The sequence below is a fragment of the Drosophila kikkawai genome, chromosome 2R (genome assembly GCF_030179895.1).
Source record: "Drosophila kikkawai strain 14028-0561.14 chromosome 2R, DkikHiC1v2, whole genome shotgun sequence".
Lineage (NCBI taxonomy): Eukaryota > Metazoa > Arthropoda > Insecta > Diptera > Drosophilidae > Drosophila > Drosophila kikkawai.
In genome coordinates, this window is record NC_091729.1 from 2,433,120 (window position 1) to 2,449,960 (window position 16,841).

At 52.1% G+C, this 16,841-nt stretch overlaps 1 protein-coding gene across 1 annotated transcript; it reads left to right on the forward strand.

The window, feature by feature from the left end:
- The first annotated feature begins 2,627 nt into the window (after positions 1–2,627).
- LOC138928007 (uncharacterized) lies at positions 2,628–7,394 on the forward strand. The gene is made up of 4 exons (XM_070283904.1): positions 2,628–2,884; positions 3,139–3,553; positions 3,649–4,561; positions 7,285–7,394. The coding sequence occupies exons 1-4, from the start codon at positions 2,628–2,630 to the stop codon at positions 7,392–7,394; spliced, it is 1,695 nt and encodes a 564-aa protein (XP_070140005.1).
- Positions 7,395–16,841: the final 9,447 nt, after the last annotated feature.

Here is a 16,841-nt window from a genome sequence, read left to right on the forward strand (position 1 = left end):
GTTTAGGGGGGCCGGTATGTTGAGAAATAGATAGGTCATTTTCATTGCTTCTTTACTTGTTCTTAATTTCATATAATTGCACCTAGTTAATTGCGCATCACTGTATTGTTTACTTTATGAAAGCTTAAAGCTCACATGCATAGCCGAAAATGCAGCTTTTTGTCTATGTGTTAGCGCATCACGCGATCATTTGCATTATTCTTTTTCTGCACGCTGTTCGCCGCCAGTTCTATTGCTTCTGTATACTTGACCGCAACCGCACGCAAAATCGCTTATTAAGCTTTGTACAGTAACGCAACCGCTCACCGCCCGCAACCCGCTTATAACTTTGTAAACCCGCTAAATCATAATAAAACTTACAAAACTAAGAAAATACATAATACAGTCCACTCATTCATCGCCAGTACTAAAAATATATATTTCAAAATAATTTATAGGTCTAAGTTGGATTGGGAATTTAGGAACCAACCGGACTAGTGGAAAATTGTAGTTTTTCCGTATGGATTTTAAATCGGGAATGTTTGAATTAATTTAATAAAACCGATCAGCAGCGAAAATACGGTCACACTAATGCGGATATGGCGGCATATTTGGATTTCTAACCGAATTTGTTAGTTGGAATTTTATAAAAAATAATTTAGAAATTATTTTCTTTGTCTGGTCTTATTTGATTGACCGGTGCCGTATTTTGGAACCAATACGTGTGTGTGTATATTTGTGCACCTGCCGTATGCAAGTGCAAAATAGCGGAGATAAGGTTGGGTTAGATTAGGTTACACCGGACGGCCCTCGAGGGGCCACACATAGGCCAATATGGCCCATAGTTATCCGGGGAACCTCCTGGATGGACCCAGAGACTATATAGGCGGGTTTCGAGATCCTTGAATATCAGGTGTTTTTTGCAAAGGCAAGTAGTTCGCATGGCTTCCTTCTGGAGGCATCTTCTAGCGATGCCAGAACTGGAGAGCCTAGGTATCTTATTCATGCCCTCTTTAGGGCCGGACATTTGCAAATGAGATGCTCCAAGGTTTCGATTGCCTCGGATTCATCACATTTCCGGGGTGAGTTTCTCGTTGTGCTATTTGCACATGATTTTTGATATTCTGCAGGTTGCGGAATTACTCCTACACCTACTTTTTGCTTTTGCGTCAGCCCGTCTCTCTAGCTCGGTTTGGAGCGTTCTTAGGGAGATAGGGACGTTTTCTGTTCTCTCACTCGCCAGTTCAACGCTTTCCTTTGCAAGTTCGTCCGCGGTTTCGTTACCGTCTATGCCTTGGTGGCTGGGAACCCAGTAGATCCACACTGACTTAGTCGTGCTTAGGCTATCTAGTGACTTCCTGCTAGCCAGTACATTTTTGGAACTGACCAATGATGATTGCATGGATCTTATCGCCGCTTGACTGTCTACGAACAAATTGACCGCCTCATGTGGACGGTTTATGCTCTGCGCAAGCTCTGCTGCTTTCGTGATGGCGAATACTTCCGCCTGGAATATACTGCAGTAACTTGGTAGCTTAAACGACAGCCTCATTTCAGGGTCTGAACAGTATATGCCCGCTCCTACTACTCCATCCATCTTGGAGCCGATGGTGTATATATTGAGGTATTGAGCATGGTCCTGGCCTGATTTCCATTCATTTGGTCCCATGAATACTGTTGTGGCGCGTTCTGGGTATCATGTAGTCAGATGTACTCCTCATGTCTCAACCAATTGAACTGTGCCCGAATCCTTATAGCGACCAGTTTCCTCAGTTTCCCACATGGCCGATGTCAACCCGAAAGCAACAAGTGTCGACGAAGAACTGAGAGCGTTTCAGAAGGGCTCCCGCTTACAGCGTAGCCCGCCAGGAAATGTCGCTAAAACCTCAGTTGCCCCAGCCCTTGGCGGGACCGCTGAAGGGGATAGTTCGTGTACCCCTTTAGCGAAACGCAACAGGGACTCCCCGAGTCCGCCAGGGCCTGAGCCACAGCTAGTGGAGATGGGGGTGATCCTCGAAGACCTGCTTACGAAGGTTAACGAGCAGAAGGTGCGGAGCATTAATCAGGTTATGAAGAATGCCTTCGCTAGGCTCAAGGAGCTTTAAGAAGCATTGATGCGCCGCACGGAGGTGGGGGGCCTTACCGGAGTGAGGATACTGCGGAACGCGGGTGCCAGACAGCTCAATTCTGTATTCCGCGCTTCGCAAAATTAGCTCAAACCTCTCCGAGCAGGCGTGTTCGACCGGATAAGCGAGGCCATGGTAGTGACCCTTTACGCCCCATGGCTCGTAGCTCACAACCACCGAACCCTAGGAGGATTGCGGAGAGCACCAATGGAGGAGACGGAAAGGCGCCCAACGAGCATCCAGGGAGTGTTCTTCCCGGAGCAGGCCGGCGTGAGAGGTCCAAAAGACGTTGAAAGGATGCACTGATTATAAGCCCTCCTCCTGAGATGTCTTACAGCGACGTGCTCGGTCTGGTTACGCGTGCTAAGGACGCCTGGAAGAAGTTGGCGACAGCGTCTCCAGAGTCAGAAAGACAGCTAAAGGAGAGTTGTTACTGGAGATTAAGCGCAACTCGCAGGCCCAAACCAGTGGGATCAATGAACTGATTGCAAAGCCCTGGGAGCTGGAGCTACGATCCGCACAATGACGCCCCAGGTCTCCTACCGCATATGGGACCTGGACGATCTAACCACAAAGGAAAAGCTAGACAATGCGCTAGTCAAGCAGGCGAACCTCCCGCCGAGCTCGGTGACCGTTAAAGGTATATGTGCCTTGGCCTCAGGAAGCCAGGCCGCAACCTTCACGGTTTCGGCGGGGTTGGCAGGCGCTCTCAACAATCTCGGCAAAGTAAAGGTTGGATGGACTAGGTGCCGGATTAAGGAGCTGGAGCCTCAACTCAGGTGCTGCAGGACACGGGCCACATGGCCAGCAGGTGTCGGAGCGCCGTGGACAGAAGCAAGGCCAGCTTTAATTGCGGGAAAGAAGGGCATAAGGCAGCAGATTGCCAGCAAACTTCTTTAAGTGCGAGCAGCTTAAAATGAAGGACACGAGACAGGCCGGTAGCCGCTCCTCCCCACTGTCGGCGTCATCCAGAGAAGGCCATAAGCACATAACATGAAAGTGATTCAGATTAATCTGAATCACTGCGCGGCAGCGCAAGATCTGCTGTCGCAAACGGTCCAGAAAGCGGTACCGATCTCGCAGTGCTAAGCGAGCCGTATAGAGGTGGTCGCAACCATGACTGGGCGGTGGATAGTTCCGGCAAGACGGCCTTGCGGGTTTACGGAAACACGTCCCTCCGGTTGGAAAACGTCCTCACGGACCAAGGTTTCGTGCGTGCCAAAGCTGGAGGCTGGTGGATCTACAGCATATACCTCGCCCCTAGCCTCACGCTGGCCGAGTTTGCTGTCATCCTGGACAGGCTCGCTGCTGATGCAAGAGGCCGCTCTCCGACTCTGCTTGCGGGAGATTTCAACGCCTGGGCGGTTGACTGGGGTAGCGCTACCACAAACGCCCGTGGCAGAACACTCCTAGAAGTGCTCTCAACGCTAGATGTGGCCTTACTCAACGTAGGTCAGGAGCACACTTTTAGCAGGGCGGGAGCAGGACCTCCTCCCGCGCAGCAGCGCAAACGCTTCAAGGTCGACTCGCGGCAAGGATGCAGAGAGCGGAAGCGACGGGCGACACCGAAGATATGGCCAACTCGGTGATGAGCCAGGTGCTAGCGCCCTACGAGGAGTGCATTCCTTCCAGGACCATCCACTCTAGGCACCGCGACTCGGTGTATTGGTGGAATCAAGAGATAGCAGAGGCACGCAAGGACTGCGTAAGATCCAGGCGTCAATATCAACGGTCGCATGGATTCCAGACACACCTGGTAAAGCGTGAGACATACCATCGGTGCAGAAGGGCTCTCAGGGCGGCAATAAAGGGCAGCAAGAGAAAATGCTTCCTTGATCTGTGCGAGGCAGCGGACCCTTGGGGAAACGCATATAAAATAATTGTGAAGAAGGTCGGCAGAGCAAACAACCGCGCCCCACTGGACGCGGAAAGCCTTGAGAAGATAGTCGCGCATATATTCCCCAGGATGACTAAAGCGGAGCTTGCCACAGAGGCTGGCACCTACCCGCTGCATGAGCTCGAGCCCGTCTCCGAGGAAGAGATGTTGGCGGTGACGGCAAGGATCAAGGTGACGAAGGCGCCAGGCCCGTATTGCGTTCCCAAAAGGGCGCTTAAGCTAGCAATTTGTCTTCGCCCGGACATATTCGCGGTGCTGTTCGGGAAATGCATGCGGGAGGGGCTCTTTTCCTCAAGGTGGAAAGCGCAGAGACTCGTCCCGCTGCCCAAGCCGGGAAAACCGTGGGATGATCCAGCATCCTTCAGACCCATATGTCTGATAGACGGGGCCGGCAAGGTGCTGGAATACCTGATTAGCTCGAGGCTGGAGGGAGCCATCGTAGCGTCAGGCGGCCTTTCAGACTCCCAGTACGAGTTAATGAAGGCCATGTCAACTGTCGACGCTATCACCAAGGTGGTGGACATTGCCTCCACGGCTATCGCAGGACAGCGCTGGAAAGGTTTTTTTTTATTTTAGGTTTTGCTTTTATGTATTGAATCTTCTCATTTATGAGACGAACAATAAGTGTATCAAATCTTACAATACTACCTAACTAGCAGTCATGAGACTGGTACAGGGTAAATGGCCCTGACTAATGGCTGGGTTGGATGGTCGTTACGTAGTAGACGGCTTCTTCTGGAAATTCTTATCAAGTCCCTTACTAAAGGATTTGGATGGGCGGAGAGTTTTTCCTTGTACGAGGCTTTTTGTTTTTCTATTTTGTTCTTAACTGGAATGCCGAGATCCCTGTGGATGTGTTCATTGCGAATATACCATGGTGCCCCAGTGATAGTTCTCAGGATTTTTGATTGGGCGCGTTGTATGATGTCTAGATTGGTGCTGCACGCGTTCTCCCAGAGCTGGGAGCCATACGTCCATATTGGCTTTAGTGTGGAGTGGAGACACAGGGGCGATCGGGAGTTTATGAGCCAGTGGAGGCTGCTGGCTTTTAGTGTTAGATGAAGTTTCTTGCATTCAATATGTCTTCGCCATGTTAGGCGTCTGTCCAGGTGGACGCCCAGGTACGTTACCACGTTGACTTCGGGGATCAGTGTGCTGTTCAGATAGCCACTTCTCGACTACCTTGAGGTTGTAGGCGAGCTGGGCTGTTGCACGGACTGGGCATCTGGAACGGCTGAGGATCGCAGTGTCATCAGCGAAAGTGGATAATGTTAGCTGGTCGCTGGTGGGGATATCCGCTGTGTATAGGACAAATAGGGTAGCCCCAAGTGCGCTTCCTTGTGGGACTCCAGCTTCGATTGAATAGGTGCCGGATGTTGTTGCGTTGCACCTCACTGCGAAGACTCTGTTGTAGAGATACGACTCAAGTAATTTGTGTGTGTATACCGGCAAAAGTGTTTTTATTTTGTGCATGAGGCCGTTGAGCCAGACGCGGTCGAATGCTTGAGAAACGTCGAGAAATATCGCGCTGCAATATTCTCGATGCTCGAAGGCTGTGCGAATTTCTGATGTTATTCTGTTAACTTGCTCGATAGTTCCATGTTTTTCTCTGAAGCCAAATTGATGGGCTGGGATGATGTTGTGAGCTCCCAGATACGGAATTATGCGCTTTAGTAGGCATTTTTCAAATAACTTGGACAAGCATGATAGTAGACTTATTGGTCGGTAAGATGACGGAATCGTGTGGTCTTTTCCGGGCTTCGGTATCATTATAATTATAGATTTTTTCCATTTTGTTGGGTAATGGCCGAGACTTATGATCCCATTGAAGATTTTACAGATGACCTCAATAGCACAATTCGGAAGTTCAATTATCATTTTTTGAGTTATTAGGTCATCGCCGGGAGCCTTTTTCGGCTTCAGTTCCCTGATGACCTTCGTTATCTCGTTCGGACGAAATGATGCTGGAGTAGATTCCGTTTCAGTGTGGATTTGCGGTAGTTCAAATGGATTTGCAGCAGGGTTCGGCTGGAAAACGCCTTGGAGGTGTGAGGCAAAAGTTTCGGCTCTGTCTTTGTCGCTGCGGGCCCAGCAACCAGGTGACTTTCTTATCGGGGTGATGGTTTCAGCCGGTGGCTCTCCATAAGGGATGCTTTGTGCTGGTTGGCGATAGTTTTTCAATATATCTTAATTGTGCTTTTTCGGCATCTTGCTTCAGGGCCCGGCTTAGTTTTCGTGTGGCTTCATTTAGACGTTGCTTTGAGCATGGCGATCTATTGGTTTGCCACGCCCGTCGCAGACGCCTCTTTTCTTGGATAAGCTGTTCAATTTGCTGGTTCGTTTTGAATTTGATTTTTTGCACATCCTTCTGTTGTGGTGTTGAGATCCTGGCTGCAGTCACAAGTACCTCTTCCAGTGCGGAGGTGGAGGAGTCGATGTCGGCTTCAGTATTGAGCTGGGGGGTTAGCTCAATGTGGGAAGTCACATACTTTTTGTATTTCATCCAATTGGTTCTGTGCGACGTCAGCCTGTAGGGGCGATCCGTAGTTTCTGGGCTTTGAAGGAGGGTAATCAACAGCGGCGAGTGATCTGAAGAAAGGTCCGGAAGGGCCTTGGCGTTTCTTAAATTGCGTGGGATGTTTTTTGTCACCGCGAAGTCAATTAGATCGGGTATCTTTCTGGGGTCTGCTGGCCAATATGTGGGGCTACCAGGGGAAACGTAGTCCAGCTTATTTCTCACATTGATGAGAGCGTTATACAGTTGTCTTCCCTTGGGGGTCACGAGGCGGGATCCCCAATGCGTATGCTTGGCGTTGTAATCTCCTGCAGCTTTAAATCGATCTCCAAGAGAGTTGTAAAAATCCATGAATTGACCTTCAGAGATTGTAAAGAGAGGTGGGCAGTAGACAGCAGCAATGCAAAGGTTGCCGTTACCTGACTGCACTTTTATGGACGTAGCTTGCAAGTAATTTGTTGCAAACCTTTGGTGGAAGTGGTGTTTGATGCGTTCTCTGATAAGGATGCCGGTTCCGCCGTGGGCGGAAACTTGTATCTGCTTGTGAGGTGCGTTTCAACCAGTAGCATGGCGTCGATGTGGTTTTCATTTAGCAATTTTGTTAGTTCAAGTTTATGCCGTGAGACGCCGTTGGCATTCCACGTGGATATACATAGATTAGACATTGATTATTTCGACTGTTGTGCTACAAGCACCTGTATCACCATATTCTGATTCTGGACGAGCGTTGTCATGGTCTAGCATTAGCGTGGGAAACTTCGTTCTAGAGATGATGCTGAGGAGCGAGGAAAACTGGCAGGGAGTCTCCAGCTTTGCCGCCACGATCTTGGCCAAGCTCAGGATCGAGGAGAGGCGCAGAAACCAGGAGCAGACATAGTTGGAAGCGGCGCCCGCGCGAAGCATTGCTTCGCGGCCGTACCGCGCCAGTGTTATGCCCCCATCTACTGTAACCCCCCCCCCTTCCCTTATGTATAAGTTCCCCCCGGCCACGCTGCCCGAATAATGCAAATTGAATTCTGGGAAAACTTCTAAACGAGAGAGACGCATCGCTCCGAAAAAGTTTGTGAAAAAGTGCAAGTGTTCAACCGCGTGACCGGGTCAAAAAATATCCTGACAGCATCCTTCGAGGACATCGGCATCAAGTCGGAGGTGAGCATGGCCGCCGGCCATTAATCAGAATCGGGATCTTGCCCGCCCCCCGTCGCTAGTATTTTTTTACGAGAAAATAAAACATAATTAAAAATGTGCAACCGATTCGTGATTTCGTCTTTCTCCACCCGTCTTCTCTCGCGGGCCGGTGCCCCTCGCCGGCAGTAGCCAATCCCCGCCTGCTTTCCCCGTAGCACCGGAAAAATTCCGGGTGCGGACGACGGCCGGACGGGAACACGAGCCCGTGGCCGCTGGATTATTCCGAGCCCGGACTTGCTGCGCGAGGTCGCCGGTTCCCCCTTCCCCCTTGCCCGTCTCAGAGAGCCATCCCTCCGCTGGAGTATTCCGGGCGCGGATCTGGGGTCGGTTGCTAGATTCTTCCGAGCCAACTGTCCCGCCGCCGGAATTCTTCGGGCGCAGACGCAGACATCGGCTGCTGGATTCTTTCGAGCCTTTGTCCTGCTCCCAACAGGCGCCCCACCGCTGGATTCTTCCGGGTGTGGGCGTGGCTGCTGGAGTATTCCGAGCCCTCTGAACCATGCCGCCGCTGGAGTATTCCGGGCGAGGATTCGGGGCTGGCCGCATGATTTTTCCGATCCAGTGGTCCCGCCACTGGATTATTCCGGGCGTGGACACAAGCATTGGCTGCTGGAGAATTTCGAGCCCTTGTCCAGCCCCGAAGGCCCCCCGCTGCGTGGTCGATGGATTGTTCCAGGCCATTAGTCCCGCCGCTGGAGAATTCCGGGCGCGGACACGGGCTTGACTGCTGGATCGTTCCGGATCACCCGCTTTCTAGGCAGAATCGCCGCAGCTGGGCAAATTCCGCGCGACCGGCACTCATCCCCATATAGTTTCCCCCTTCGCCGCCCTCTACCTAATTAATTAAATATTGGCGCTTTATTTTCTGGGTGTCTCACGATATATATTTTGTGGGGGGAACTCTGGGCCGTTGAGGTTTTACCCCGGTCACAGAGACGCTTCCTTACAAAATAAAAAGGTAGATGAACTATATGGACGAACGGAATAATATATATGTGAATAAATAAATAAATAATTTTAAATATATAAGTTCATGGTTTAAATAAATAAATAAATAATGGCCATAATATATTTATGGTATATGTTCGCGCAATTACGAACTGGCCGGTACGGCAAACGCTTTCGATTTCAGATTGCGAGTGATTTCACATTTATTAAAGCTCCATCTTGGGCTGTTTGATGTACAAAATAATGGGTTCTTGAGTGAGTGAGAGAGAGAGAGCTTTTCGCTATATGAGCATGCAAGCACAGTTTTATGATCTTAGGTACTAAATGTGAACATTGGGTTTCAAAGATAAGTATATATATATAGTTTTAATAATTAAAGGACAGCCAGTAACATTGGGAGGTGGTTGCCCAGATTTGAAGGTGGAGTTTTGGGTCGGTCAAAGGAATTTGGAGATCCCGGGCTGGGGACGTTTCCTTTCCTCTCCTCCGGGTCGCGCCGCAAATATGCAGTCGAGATCCTGTGAACCGTCAATTTTTTTTAATTCTACCTTTCTTCTATTCGGAACGAACTCACGTTTTTTTTTCTGTCTCCCAAATTTCATTTTTTTTCTGTCTCACAAAAAATTCACAAAATCCTTCCTGGGCATACTTGTCTCCTGGTGTCTGGTGCCTTCCGTCTTTATTTAATTTTCGCACTCCCGTTTTAGTTATACTCTTAAAATGCTCTTTTTAATTTTTATTACTTTTCGGTTTTTGACCAGCGGGAAGCTATTTTAAACTCTGGCTCCGTTTTTTTCACTAGCCGCCATTAGTGGTCACCTTGCCCTATATAGGCTCGTTTCCCACGTTCCCCTTTTCCCACGTTCTCGCCTCTCTCGAGCGGGGTCGAGAACAGTGTTCAGGACCTTTAGGTGCCTTGGTATGCATATAGGCGTTTCTCTCGCGATCGTCACATACCCTCCCCACTTTCCCTTTGGTGTGGATAGTAGGAGGTGCTCTACATAGGTTACACCTATACTCATCATGGACCTGCCAACCTACTGTCGGTGCTCATCCCAAGCGATATTGGTTTTGCCTGCGGCTATCGTTCACCGCCCAAATGCAACACCACGCAAAAATTTGTCAATCGCAGAGGACGCAAATATTCGCGAGCATTCTTACACCAAAACATAAAGAAAACAAACAAAAAGCGACAACAATTCTCAAAACCGTTCCGCGGTTTCCAACCGGCGGCTGACCCTTGCCACATGACTTTCGGGCTGCCGAAACGTAGGCCACACCCACGGTCAATATCTTGCTCTCTACCCACATATTGTCAGGGTGTCGTTCTTTACTTATAGCCGCAAGTCTTTCGCATGGTAGATGCCAATAGGCTTCCCCGCCAAGTCCTCCAGTTCGAACATGCTAGATGTGTATGCGGATGATGTTACGCTTATCTTGGCAGTTAAATGTGGTTATCTCGTGGTCCGTCATCGACTGCAGCTTCCTGGTCAACTTGTAGCAGTTGCCGTGAAGGTACATTTGCTGCCCGAACACTGCGAAAAAGGGGGTCACGCCATTGGCCTCGTGGACTGAATTTCGCGACTTCGATCTCCGGCAGAAATGCGTCCCAGTCACGATGGTCTTGCTCAAGATATGTCCGAATCGCGGCCAGCACTGTCCGGTTCACCCTCTCTGCAGTGTTGTTTTGCGGAGAATACACCGCTGTCCGCATATATTGGATCCCATATGCCTCCTACGTCTCCTGGAACGCCTTCGAGATGAACTGTTTGCCATTGTCGGAGTGTATAACTTCCGGTGTTCCGAACCTGAAAAACACATCGTGCACCAGGCAATCAACGACGTTGGTGGCGCTGGCTTTCTTCATCGATTTCAAGAAGGTGAACTTCGAGAAGTGATCCACGACCACAAATATGCAGGCCTTACCTTGCTTCGACCGTGGATATTTTCCCAGAAAATCTATATACAGCTTCTGTAATGGCCCCTCCGTCACCACTTCCTGCCCTATTCTGACCTGCGTGCGGTAATTCAGGGCCTTCGCCTCCTTGCACTGAATGCATCGTCCCACGAAGTCTCGGACTTGCGTCGTCTTCCCTGGCCAGTAATATTGCCGTTAGATTTCTTGCAGCGTCTTCTTTACTCCTCCGTGACTCGACGTCGGTTCCTCGTAAGTCGTCGCGATCATCCCGGCTGTCAGCGATGCAGAAATAATTATTTGCATTACGCGCGCAGGAAAGGCCGATCATCGGCGATAGTGGCAGCGTCTGGCAACGCTGCGATCGATCGCAGCAGCGCTGCCGGCAGAAGTGGGTCATGGCCACACTACAGAATTAGGTCAATTTTAATTCCCGGAAAATTCTCGAGCTTACAAGTCGCGTCGCTCCGCAAAGGTCCTAAAAGTGCACGTGTGAATACCGCATGTCCGCGTCGAGAAAACATCCTGCAGGTCCTTCGAGGACATCCGCGTCCAGTCGTAGGTGAGCATGGCCGCCGGCCATTAAGTTTATTCGGGATTTATCCCACACCCGCCGCCAGAAGTTATTTTCCTGAATAAAAGTACCAATTAGAAAAACAAATCAAAAGTGCGCGTTTTCCTTGTCTTCGTTCGCGGGCCGGCGCCCCTCGCCGGCAGTGACCCATTCCCCTCCTGCTTTCCCCGTGGCACCGGAGTAATTCCGGGTGGGGGCGAAAGCCGGACGGGAACAGGAGCCGGTGGCTGCTGGATTTTACCGAGCCCGGACTTGCAGCGCGAGGTCGCCGGTCCCCCTTTCCCCTTTTCGCCTTGCCCATCAGAGAGCCATCCCGCCGCTGGATTTTTCCGGGCGAGGATCTGGGGTTGGTCGCTGGATTTTCTCCGAGCCAGTGGTCCCGCTGCTGGATTCTTCCGAGCGTGGGCACAGGCCTTGGCTGCAGGATTCCTCCGAGCCTTTGTCCTGCCCCGAAGGCGCCCCGCTGCTGGATCACTCCGAGCGTGGGCGTGGCCGCTGGATAATTCCGTGCCGCTCGTCCCGCCGCTGGATAGTTCCGGGCGCGGACGCGGGCTTGACCGCTGGATTATTCCGGGTCGCCCAGTTTCCTGGCCAATAATCACGTGTGAATATTTTCTTCCCCATTTCCCCCGCTAGCTGGCCAGAAAATTATCGGCGTTACCGTTCTGGGTGTCTCACAAATTATAAATTTTGTGAGGGGACTCTGGGCCGCTGAGGATCACCCCGGCCGCCCAGACGCTTCTTTACATGGCGCCCGAGCAGGGACAGCAGGGACAGATTAAAGCCCCGCCAGCCGATATTTTTTTTTTGGTCAGAGAAAAAAAAATAGATATATTGGGAGAATATTTGGCAACGGCCACGTTTTTTTTCACAGTGCAAACATGTCGCGCCAGCCAGCAACAACGAAGCAAAACTCAAAGAGAAATAGACAATAAAATTTTCCATTCGCCACGAGGAATATTCCGCCAAAAGTTAGCATCGCTGCACCGCTAAAAATTCGCATCGACGTCGCTGCCCGCGTTAACGCCGGCAGTGCGACTCCCTCTGCCGCCGTAGATCTCTTGTTTTTTTGCGCCGCTGCCGCCGTAAGCACGCGTAATAGAAGCTACACTAGCCAACATAAAATTAATTCTCGATACGCGCTCTTGGTAAACACTTCAATCATTCCGCCGTCGCATAAAAAAAAAAATCCTGAACAATATTTTTCGCAAACGCCTGTCGCTAAGATCTTTCCGCCGTGATCAAGAATATCCTTCGAGAAAATCGTTTAATATTTTTTTTCACTGTCGCATTCGAAATTTACTAATATTCTTCGAGGACATCGTTTTGAAAAGTTCCTTTCACCGTCGCATTCGAGGAATCAACGGGAAGATCCTTCGATACGGGAAAAATTCCACGGGTACACAGAGGATCCCGCGTGATCCTGTCGCAAATTCTAACTACAAAGCGGATCCTGCGCGATCTTAAAAACGCAATCCGAATACACACGCCGAAATAAAAACAAATAAAATAAATCCAATAAAATAAAATACGAAATATAAATTAAATAATAAAATAAATAAAGCAATTAAATAAATAATAATAAAAATAAATTAATAATCAAATAAAATAAATAATAAAATAATGCAATAAAAATAAATAAAAACAAGAGGCAAATTTCATTATTTCCAAACACAATAAATAATTAAAATTCCGAATTTTTATTCAGAGCAACCACGCCCCGAGTCCTTGACCTGTGCCTTCGCTATCTAACTCTCTAACGCCGTATCCTTGGCCATTGTTTGCAACGAAGCTTAACCATGGGCGTCACGTGGATCAGCTACCGTAAAAAGCAGGAGCTGGAAGCCATCCTCGGCGAGTTCGGTCTCGACCAGGCCGGCACGGTCGATGAGCAGCGCGCCCGTTTGATCTCTTTCACACGGGATCCCGAGAACTCCGAGGCCAACCTGGTCCGTCTTGGCGAGCTGGAGCGGACATTTGGGAACGCACCCACCGGGGACCCCAGGATGCTCTCGCCGACTCCGTTCGATTCGCTCCTGCTTTCACCAACGCCGACCACGTCAGCGCAGCCGACGCTGCCCACTCTTCTCCTGCCACGGGGCACTTCTCCGGCTACGGGAAGACGAGCCACTCCGAAGACGGACGTTGCCACCCACCACGCCGACTCCGGCATGGTAGGCACTCTACTTGACAGGATGACCAAGTGGGGACTCTCGTTCGGCGGGACGACGGACCCTTTAAGCTTCATCGAGCACATCGAGGAGCGCGCCGATACCTGCCGGATCGACCGGAAGCACCTGGCCCAAGCCCTGGTGGTGCTCCTGACCGGCCGAGCCAAGAGTTGGTTCCGGATCAGCGGGCTACAGGAAGCCAGCTGGGCCGAAATCCGACACGAGTTCCTAGATTTTTTCCTGCCACCGCGCAACTGCGGCCAACCGGGACACTTCTCGACGGAGTGTCGGAATCCACGCGTCATCTTCTGTTGGGATTGCGGCCGCTGAGGAATTCGGACTATCGATTGCTGTCGGCGCTCAGCATCGGGAAACGAAGACGGGCCCCGTGTGACCGGGAATCACCCGGGGAACCCGTTCGACCCACGCAGCCAGTAGGAGAAACCCTCCACCAACACCAGGGACGCATCCGCGCCGCCATCACTATGGAGGGGCGAGGATTCGTAGCCACCCTGGACACCGGAGCTGCACACAGCTTCATCAGCGAGGACCTAGCCCGGGAACTAGGAAACGCGAGCAACATGCGGGACACCAGGACCCAAGTCAAGTTGGCCGACGGGACATGCCGAGAACTCACTCGGGCCCTCGCCGCCGACATCCACCTCGGGAATCAGCGCGCTCCAACCATCCTTCTAGTGATGAGCGAAGTCCTCGACGACATTCTCCTAGGCATGGATTTTCTTTGCAGGATTGGAGCCATCATGCAGTGCGGGGGACAGACCCTCAGCCTGCTGCCCGACAGTCACAGGGAGCCACCATGGGCTCGAGCACAAGCCAACGCAATACACCAGAAGGAAGAGCCACGCTCTGTCCACTTCGAGGAGCCACGCTCCACATCTCACGATGGGCCACGCCCTACGCCACTGCCGAGAGAGCCACGCTCTCAACCCCGAAGCCCGCCGGCGGAGGCCCGCCGAGAACATACGACGATAGAACCACGCTCCAACTACGAGGAGCAGCCACAGACGACAGCCCGAGAACCGCCGCATCCGGCGCCGCGCGCCCCTCCTCGGGGCACAGCCCTCGAGACCAGCCGGGAGACCGCCAGCACTACGCCTGCCGGAAGGGACAGCACGACGGTCATCCCGGACGCAGACCCGTTCACGACTGGGAACCAACCGCCAAGCTGGAGCCACGTCTTGCCCGTGGCCGATGCCACCGCCGCGCAGCGCAACCCTTTCCGCACCTCAAAGAAGCGTGTCCACTTCCAGGACCGCGCTGAGGAAACGCCGGCGCAATTAACTCGACACACATCTCGAGCACCCCACCACATCGACGCTACGTCCAGCAGGCACGCACACGGTGCAGCACAAATCCGTCACCACGACCGGTCCTTGCGCCAGTTCTACGGCCGCAACACCACTGTCCAAGGGCGAACCACCCGCAAGCGCACGTCCGCGCCCTCGAGGATCCCGAGCACGGTCGCGCCACACGCCGCGACATCACCGAGCCGGTCATTCCGTCACAATGGCCGACAACCACTCGCCGCAGCGCGCCAACGCCGCCGCTTCCGTGACCCTCCCAGGCCACCCTAGCGCCTGCCGACGACAAGAAACAGCCACCTTTGGGCCAGAGCCCACCACCAGTAGTCCCGCTTCGGTAACACAGACGACCACGTACGGGTGTTCCTTCACCCCATCCGGAAGTAAGGAGGGGTTTAGAATTAATTGTACAATTAGGATATCCCACGAAGGGAATTATTTGAATTACGCGCGCAGGAAAGGCCGATCATCGGCGATAGTGGCAGCGTCTGGCAACGCTGCGATCCATCGCAGCAGCGCTGCCGGTAGAAGTGGATCATGGCCACACTACAGAATTAGGTCAATTTTAATTCCCGGAAAATTCTCGAGCTTACAAGTCGCGTCGCTCCGCAAAGGTCCTAAAAGTGCACGTGTGAATACCGCGTGTCCGCGTCGAGAAAACATCCTGCAGGTCCTTCGAGGACATCCGCGTCCAGTCGTAGGTGAGCATGGCCGCCGGCCATTAAGTTTATTCGGGATTTATCCCACACCCGCCGCCAGAAGTTATTTTCCTGAATAAAAGTACCAATTAGAAAAACATGTGCCTAAATCAAAGTGCGCGTTTTCCCTGTCTTCGTTCGCGGGCCGGCGCCCCTCGCCGGCAGTGACCAATTCCCCTCCTGCTTTCCCCGTAGCACCGGAGTAATTCCGGGTGCGGGCGAAAGCCGGACGGGAACAGGAGCCCGTGGCTGCTGGATTTTTCCCATCCCGGACTTGCAGCGCGAGGTCGCCGGTCCCCCTTTCCCCTTTTCCCCTTGCCCATCACAGAGCCATCCCGCCGCTGGATTTTTCCGGGCGAGGATCTGGGGTTGGTCGCTGGATTTTCTCCGAGCCAACTGTCCCGCTGCTGGATTTTTCCGAGCGCGGACGCAGGCATCGGCTGCTGGATTCCTCCGAGCCGTTGTCCTGTCCCAACGGACTCCGCGCTGCTGGATTTTTCCGAGCGTGAGCGTGGGCGTGGCTGCTGGATTATTCCGAGCCCCCTGAGAAATCCTGCCGCTGGATTCTTCCGGGCGAGGATTCGGGGCTGTCTGCTGGATTTTCTCCGAGCCAGTGGTCCCGCTGCTGTATTCTTCCGAGCGTGGGCACAGGCCTTGGCTGCTGGATTCCTCCGAGCCTTTGTCCTGCCCCGAAGGCGCCCCGCAGCTGGATCACTCCGAGCCGCTCGTCCCGCCGCTGGATAATTCCGGGCGCGGACGCGGGCTTGACCGCTGGATTATTCCGGGTCGCCCAGTTTCCTGGCCAATAATCACGTGTGAATATTTTCTTCCCCATTTCCCCCGCTAGCTGGCCAGAAAATTATCGGCGTTACCGTTCTGGGTGTCTCACAAATTATAAATTTTGTGAGGGGACTCTGGGCCGCTGAGGATCACCCCGGCCGCCCAGACGCTTCTTTACAGTGTTCAGGGGTTAGGCAGGTTAGGTTATCGGGTTTACAAGGTTTTCTACACTTACACTTTGGTGACACCGCATCGAGGCCTTCGAGAAATTTCTCTGTGCACGTGATACTCTGGCTGGCCAAAATGCGGTTTCACTTTGTACACTCACCCGTCTCGCTCTCACGCACACACACACGTGAATCCGTAGGTGCTCCGTAGAGTTTGTTTACTCACAGTGATTGGACGTGTTTTTCCGAGCTCCAAAAGAAAAGTAGTGTAGACAGTTCGGAGGGCACTAAAAAAGGAGATTTTACTGAGTAGTGAGACAACTGGGAGAGGTACGTACCAAAATCGGCCCCGGCTGGCTATCCGGGCTCCCCGAATCTAGGCACTTGGAACCGCCACAGGAACTCGATGGCAAGGGGGGGGGACTCTCTCCTGTCCAACAAGTGGCTTATTTCCCGCGAACTCTCTCACGGCTTGGAATAGTTTCCACACGCCACTTTTTCCCTCGCGTTTTCCCTTCATGGCGCAACACACGACCAGCTGATCGTAGTGTTGTGCATCGC